Source organism: Trichechus manatus, unplaced genomic scaffold (genome assembly GCF_000243295.1).
Source record: "Trichechus manatus latirostris isolate Lorelei unplaced genomic scaffold, TriManLat1.0 scaffold00015, whole genome shotgun sequence".
In the NCBI taxonomy this organism is placed as follows: domain Eukaryota; kingdom Metazoa; phylum Chordata; class Mammalia; order Sirenia; family Trichechidae; genus Trichechus; species Trichechus manatus.
In genome coordinates, this window is record NW_004443951.1 from 17224596 (window position 1) to 17232461 (window position 7866).

Genomic DNA, 7866 nt, shown 5'->3' on the forward strand with positions numbered 1-7866 from the left:
TGGTGTTTCGGTTTGTACCTGTCCCAGAAACCCTGGTGGCATAGTGGTTAAGAGTTCAACTGCTAACCAAAAGATAAGCAGTTTGAATCCACCAGGTGCTCCTTGAAAACCCTATGGGGCAATTCTACTCTGTTCTATAGGGTCACTATGAGTCGGAATCAACTCGACGGCAATGGGTTTTATACCTGTACCCTGCACTACACTTACCCCATTCTAGAGAGCGGTCTGAGTAAAAATACTGGGCACTTCTCTTAGTCACTTTTTACAATATTTCTAACTGTTCCAACATGAGGTCTCTCTCTCTCTATAGAGTTCAAGCAATATTCCCTTTCAGCAGTCAGAATTGTGGACCATTCATAAAAAATCTGTAAACATGGTAGGGTTTGTGTGCTTTTATCAGGCAGCACAAGTTGGAGGAGGCCCTGCTGTTTTCGGGCCAATTCATGGACGCTTTGCAGGCCCTGTTTGACTGGTCGTACAAGGTGGAGCCACAGCTGGCTGAGGACCAACCTGTGCATGGGGATCTTGTCCTCGTTATGAACCTCATGGATGCCCATAAGGTAAGGGGCAAGATTTGGGCTGAGTGGAGGGAAGGCTGCTTGGTCCCGTAGGTAAGTTTGCCTTCTGCTCTATGTTAACTGTCTAGGAGAGAGAAAGCCTGACACAGCCTGTGTCTCTGCTTGTCAGAGAGGCCACTCCTTGCCCTGTGTGTTTAAACCAGCTGTTGCTGGGGTTCTGCATCAGTCACAAAGCATTTACCAAAATTAGTTACATTCGGAGATTTGGCAATGTGAGGACGGAGAGACTTCAGCCTGCTTACTTTGGACATGTCATCAGGAAAGACCAATTGCTAGAAAAGGACATCATGTTTGGAAAAGTACAGGATCATCAAAAATCAGGGAAACTGTCTTAGTTACACAGTGCTTCTATAAGAGAAATACTACAAGTGGGTTTGGCTTTAACAAACAGAAATTTATTTTCTCACAGTTTAGTAGGGTGCCAGATCTAGGGGAAGGCCTTCTGTCTCTGTTGGTTCTGGTGGAAGGTCCTTGTCTCTTTTCAGCTTCTGTTCCTTGGCTTCTGGTGATCTTCATGTGGATGGCATCTATCTTCCCCCATCTCTGCTTGCTTAATCTGCTCCTCTTTTATCTCAGAAGAGATTGACTCAAGGCACATCCTACACTAATAGTGACTTATTAACATAACAAAGAAACCCCCTTCCCAAATGGGATTATAACCACAGGTATAAAACCAAAAAAACCCATTGCTGTCAGGTTGATTCCTACTCATAGCGACCCTATAGGACAGAGTAGAACTGCCCCATAGGGTTTCCAAGGAATGGCTGGTGGATTCCAACTGCCGACCTTTTGGTTAGCAGCCTTCTCTTAACCACTGTGCCACCAGAGCTCCACCACAGGTATAGGGGATAGGATTTACAACACGTATTTTTGGGGGACACAATTCAATGTTTGAGTGCATTGTGGCTATCGTGTCAATCTGTAACACACTCAATGGGATGGATTGATACAATAGTCACAGCAATGTACTCAAACATACCAAGGATCATGAAGATGGCACAGGACTGGGCAATATTTCATTCTTTTGTACATAAGGTCTCCATGAGTTGGAGCCAACTCGACGGCAACTAATAACAACAATAAACTTCACTTCAAGAGCTCCCTCCCCTCATCCATTCATCTCTCATTTGGGACATAAAATGAATTTAATTTCAGGTGGAAACCGTTAAAGGTACCCATTTCCACTGACTTCCAAAATAAATATGGGAGTATTTAAACCATTTTTCAAAACAGACAAACCAATATTTAGCGTAGCCTATACCTGTCACGTTGGGTGGCACAATGTCCTCCTGTTGCAGGAGATGGATTCTGATGAAGTGACACTTTTATTATTATGAAATGTCCCTCTTTAGCTCTGCTAATACTCTTTGTCTTGAAGTTTATGCTACCTGATATTAATATAGTCACGCTAGCCTTCTTACTCTTTTATTTGCATGATACATCTGTTTTCCATCCATTTACTTTCAGCCTATCTGTGTCATTATATTTACAGTGCATCTCTTATAGACACATATAGTTGGGGCTTGCTTTTTATTTTTTCTCTTTAAGTCATCTGACAATCTCTGCTTTTTAATTGGAGCATTAATAGTCCATTAACTGGAGGTGACCTGACCCATTGGCTGGAGGTTCACCATGAAGACAGGTCTGTCTCATTATGTTTGTTTGTTTTCTTAATGACATCTAACCACACTTGGGAACACGATGAGCTGGAGTTTCCCAGCATCCTGAATGCACCCAGCCAGGAAGGCTAGTAAGGCACCCTTTAGGTCTCTGGGCAGACATTTAATGAGGCATTAGAGTGCACCTAACCCATGGTGGCCTGGGGTCTGACACGGTCGTAACATAGGATCCTGTGATAGGATTAAACAGGTCCTCAGATCACAAAAAATGTGAAAACTAAATGTGCCAGTGATAACTGGTTCATCTCCATTCCCATAGTATCTTTTTTATGGAAAACTGTTCTTTCTGCTCTTTTTTAAATTGCTGCTTCTTTTTATATACAGTAGGTCTGTATATCAAGTACCCAGCACTCAGTGGTCTGGCTCCATCACCTGGTCCCTGCTGACCCGTCTCTACAGTCTTGTCTGACCACTAACCTCATACACTTTGCTCTAGTCACATGAGACTACTCATGGTTCCCCTGCCTGTCCTCCTGTGGACATTTCTATTCATTTGAACATGTGGTTTCCTTTACTGATAATTCCAGATCCCTCTGGCCTGCCTGGTCAATACTACTTCTCTCTAACATGCCTGAAGCAATACTCTCTTTTCCTGATGCTCTCTGCTCCTCCATGAGTAGACAGACCTCTTCTCTCCCTGGCTCTCCAGCTCACACATTATAGCAAGCTAAAACAGACGTGTATTACAGGCATTTATTTATTCACATGTTTGCTCCTACCACTAGGCTGTAAACTTTTCGAGGCAGAGATTGTCGTTTTAATTTGCCTTTGGATTCCAGAGCCAGGCCCATACTTAGGGTTTCAATAGGTACCTATAGAATTTACTAGCCTCACAACCTTCATGAATGTTTCAAATGAGAAGCGATCACTATCTCATGGGGGACAAAGAACGGAGGCACAGGGCTGTGTGGGGGCCGGTGGCCAGCAAGGCTCACGCCTTTACTAGCCCTTGCACACCAGCACAAGTGCAAATCCCTGAATTTCATTGCTGAAACCACAAGGGTTTCAGGACTGTGGACAGAACCCACGGGAAGTTAGTGTTAAAGAAATGGGCAAAGAAGACAATAGATGGTATGTATCAAAAACCTTAAAAAGTAATAAATAAATAAATAAATAACATAAAAAACGTGCATGGCCTTTGACCCAAATTTTCCATCTGTAGAAATTTATCCTACAGAAATCACCATGGATGGTCACAAAGATTACTTATTATAGCATTGTACATAATATTAAAAATATAAACATACTATCCAATACAACGGACTTAGTTAAATAGATTATAGTAGCTATATGATAAAAAATACCATGCAGCCAGTAAAAAAAAAAGTAAGATAGTTAATGGCATGGTGAAAGTGTACAATATAATATGAAGCAAATAAAGCAAATATGATCCTATTTTTTGTATCAAAATTATACAGGTGCGTGTAGGAGAAAGATACACCAAGTATTACCAGTGGTTCTCTCTGGACATATGTTTGGATTATTTTTGTTCTGTTTTCACTTTTCTATATTTCAAAAGTTTCTACAATAAACAGGTTACATTTGCAATCACGAAAAAGTATTTTTCTTAGTACTTTGAATGGTGTAATAATAATAACATCAACTAACATTTATTGATTGCTTACTATATGCCAGGCATTGTGCTAAGTGCTCTATATACATTCTCATTTAATACCCATTACAGTCCTAAGACGGGAGCCCTATTTTATAAATAAGAAACTGAGCCAGAGAGAGGATAAGTATGGAGTTCCTGGGTGGTGCAAACGGTTAAGCACTGCTACTCGCAGAAAGGTTGGTGGTTTGAATGTACCCAGTGCCTCGGAGGAAAGGCCTGGCAATTTGCTTCCAAAAAGTCACAGCCATTAAAAGTCTATGGAGAGCAGTTCTACTCTGAAACACATGGGGCTGCCATGAGTTGGAATTGACTCAACAACAACTTGTTGGTTGGTTGGAACATGCCTAAGGTCACAGAGTTGCCTGGTGCTAGGGATAGCCCTTGTTTTGACATTACTTTCTCCAAGAAACCTTCCCCACCTCAGTTCCCTTCTGTGCTGGCATTCCAGGATTCCATTGTCTGCCTCCATGTCCTGGTTCCTTCCTCCTTTGCCCTTCCAGGCACTTCGCTGGCCCCTCTGTCAGAGCACAGCTTTAGTTCTGCTTTTCGAAATGACTGTTTACCCAGCTGTCACCCCATTAGACAGCTCAGGACAGGAACCTCATCTGCTTCATCTCTGGCTCAGGGCACAGCAGCCCACAGTTGTTGCTGAGTTGAATTGTGATGCCAAGACCATTTGGAATAGCCAAAACCACTGTTTAGGTTTATGGGAGTATGAGGCCTGTTGTTTAGAGAACACAGTTATCGCCACTCATCCTGAATTGAGATAAGTGATTTTTGTAATTGTAAGAATCAGCCCCAGCGCTGGGCTGCTTGTAGTCTACCTGGGAGCCCAGCATTGCACAATAAGCAACCTGAGAGTCACTGGTGAGCTCTGGGCCCTCAATGATGTGATGCAGGCTCAAAGGGGGATACAGGAGGATATCCTTGGTGCAGAGAAGGGCAGGAGTGGGCAGACCATTCAGAGACCCTGACCAAGCCTGACATGGAGACACGCCCTTGACTCTTGCCCTCTGCCTTCCACCCTGTCACCACGGCCTCTGGCCTTCTTACCTCCTCTCGCTGTTACTGCTACAGCCTCCAACTGCCAAGCCCTCATTCTAGTCTCTCACCCTCCAATCTACATTCCCCTCTGCATCCAAACTCTGATCTTGCTTGAGCACTTTCAATGGCTAATTCAAATTATCCTTAGAATAAAGTTTAGTATTCTTAAGGGGGTTTATAAGCAGTATGGAAATTACTTGTGCTTAAGACATCAGCAAACGATTATTTGGATTTATATTTTTCTATTTGATATTTTTTAAAACTTAGAAGTGATCATGGGAAATTTTGAATGTTGTTGGACATCTTACACTTACTTTGAGGTTTAACCTTGAATCCACACGGGGAGAGAGGCACCATAATCATTTAGGTGCCTTGAGCCCTCATCTGACCTCCCTTCAGGCCCTTTGTGGTCTGTTCCTTGTTGGCCTCTCCAGTCTCTGCCCTCACCATTTGCCCCTTTAACTCAGCTCTCCAGGCTGCAACCGCACTAAACAGCTAACCTGCATGGCCACCGACCCAGGCCCCACTCCATTGTTTGCATGACCTTAGGGAAGTGAGTTTTCTATCAGTTAAAAAGAGGAGGTTTGAATAGTATCTACCTTATGAGTGTGTGAGCATTACAGAATTGGTACAAGTCATGCACTCCTAATGTGCCTGGCACATGGTAAGTGCTAATTGTTAGCTGCCATTATTATCTAATCTCAGGGCCTTTACATAAACTATTATTCCTTCTGCCTGGACCACTCTCCTCCCTGTTGCAGGCCAATTCCCTCCAGCCCTCAGAGCTCAGCCTAGGTGTCACTTCCTCTCAGCTTAGCGCCTTAGACATTAATAAATAAGTTAGTCCCTGACTTACCACAGGGTTCGATTCAGACGACTCCAAGTTGGTCTGATGTAAATAGAATATCTCTCTCTTTTTTTTTAGTTTTCGTTATTATTGCCTTTTATTATTACAATCTTTATAAATCCAATCTTTATCTTTGGGGGTTGGAAACATTATATATAAACTTACAGCTAAATTTTTTTTGGTTTGTAATTGTATTTTAATAACACTGCACATCAAATTATTCTTGTGTCTTTTTTATATTGTTGTAGTTTAAATGAAGTTTACATTTCAAGTTAGTCTCCCATACAAAAAATTATACATATATTGTTATGTGACCCTAATTGCTCTTCCCATACTGTGACAGCACACTCCTCCTTTCCACCCGATTCCCCATGTCCACTCAACCAGCTCTTAACCTTCTCTACCTTCCCATCTCACCTCCAGACAGAAGCTGCCCATTTAGTCTCTTGTATCTACTTGAGCTAAGAGGCACACTCCTCATGAGTTATCACTTTACGTCCCACAGTCCAGTCCAATTCCTGCCTGAAGAGTTGGCCTCGGAAATTGTTTTAGTTCTGAGCTGATAGAGAATCCAGGGGCCATGCTTTCCAGGGTTCCTCCAGTCTCAGTCAGACCATTAAGTCTGGACTTCTTACTAGAATCTGAGTTCTGCACCCCACCTTTCTCCTGCTTCATCAGGGACTGTCTGTTGTGTTCCCTGTCAGGGCGGTCATTGGTGGTAGCCGGGCACCATCTAGTTCTTCTGGTCTCAGGCTGATGCAGTCTCCAGTTTATGTGGCCCTTTCTGTCTCTTGGGCTAATACTTTCTTTGTGACTTTGGTGTTCTTCATTCTCCTTTACTCCAGGTGGTTGCATCTTAGATGGCCGCTTGCAAGCTTTTAAGACCCCAGAGGCCACTCACCAAAATAGGATCTTACAGCTAAATTTTAATACATACATATTACTAACGATAAGACGTACCCAAAACAAATGGTCGTCTAAGTGCGGTTCGCGGTAACACGACTACGTTGTTAAGTGGGGGACTACCTGTAAAGGAAGTGGGAGAGCGCTCAGAGAAGAGCAGGGTCTGCAGAAGGGGGCTGAGTCATCTGGAGTTTCCTTGAGGAACCGTCCTTGACAGCCGCTGGGCGCCAAGGCAATTGTGCACAGAGCTCCTCGGTTCGGTAGCAGGCGGGAAGCAGGTGCGCGTCGCCAGCGCGCGCTGGGCCAGCGCCGGGTTCCGCTGGGCGCACGGCGAGGGATTGCAGTGAAGGCGTCGGGGGGCTGCCCGAAGCTCGCGGGAGCCAGGGGGTGGGCGCGCCGGGAGGCGCTGACTGAAAGGAGTCGGAGGGAGAAGCCCGAGACAGCGCACGCCAGGGAGCCGCGGGGTAGGCGCTGCGGTGGCGGGGAGTCTGCGCTGGCTGCTGCTGGCGGAGGAAGGCGCCCCTCCAGACCCGACTGAGGCCACTGTTAGGGACCTGAGGCAACAGCTTGTGAACAAGGCGGGACCGCCAGGTCGCCCGATGGCCCCGCCGAAACTCGGAATCCCGGGCCGGAGGAGGGCACTGAAGGCCACCCTCCCGCGGCAGCGCCAGCTGTGCTTTCTCCCGAAGGCGTAGCGACGCTGGGCTCCCGGAGCGGAGGTCGCCGCGCGGCGCACGACCAGCAGCTCGGTGAAGACGCCCTGACGCCCCAGGCACCTGGGCGGCGGACCCCTTACCCTACCCGCCCCTCATTCACTCGCGGGGCGGGCCTGGGGAATCCACGAGCGCCGGTTCCGAAAGATTCGCTCCGCCCCCTTGCCCCTATTGGTCCTGCCCGGGGAGGGGCGGGACCTCACGGGCCCGCGCGGGACCGAAAGGCGCCGACGCCGCAGACGGCGGCCGAGCTGAGGCAGTGGCTTGTGGGCTCACCTCCGCCGGAGTGCCCCGCTGAGCCGGGCCTCGGCAGCAGCCAGACCGGCGGCCACAGTGGGGACAGACAGGTTAGCCGACAGTCCCGGATCACTGAGGTAGCCCCTCAGCGGTGGCGCCGCGTCCACACGGCCTGGAGCTGGGACAAGTTCCGCGCGTGGAGGCGCTCTGGGAGGTTCACTTCGGCCCCAGGTGACGCCTGCGCGACCAG

The 7866-nt window shown here is 46.7% G+C and overlaps 1 protein-coding gene across 1 annotated transcript in view; it reads left to right on the forward strand.

Annotated features, from left to right (window-relative positions):
• Positions 1–443: 443 nt before the first annotated feature.
• LOC101361843 (bone morphogenetic protein 8B) overlaps positions 444–7866 on the forward strand; it is a 43352-nt gene continuing 35929 nt past the window's right edge. The window contains exons 1-3 of the mRNA XM_004372083.1: positions 444–560; positions 6884–7130; positions 7245–7847. Of these exons, the coding sequence (XP_004372140.1) occupies positions 444–560; positions 6884–7130; positions 7245–7847 (967 nt within the window). The remainder of the gene's footprint in view (positions 561–6883; positions 7131–7244; positions 7848–7866) is intronic.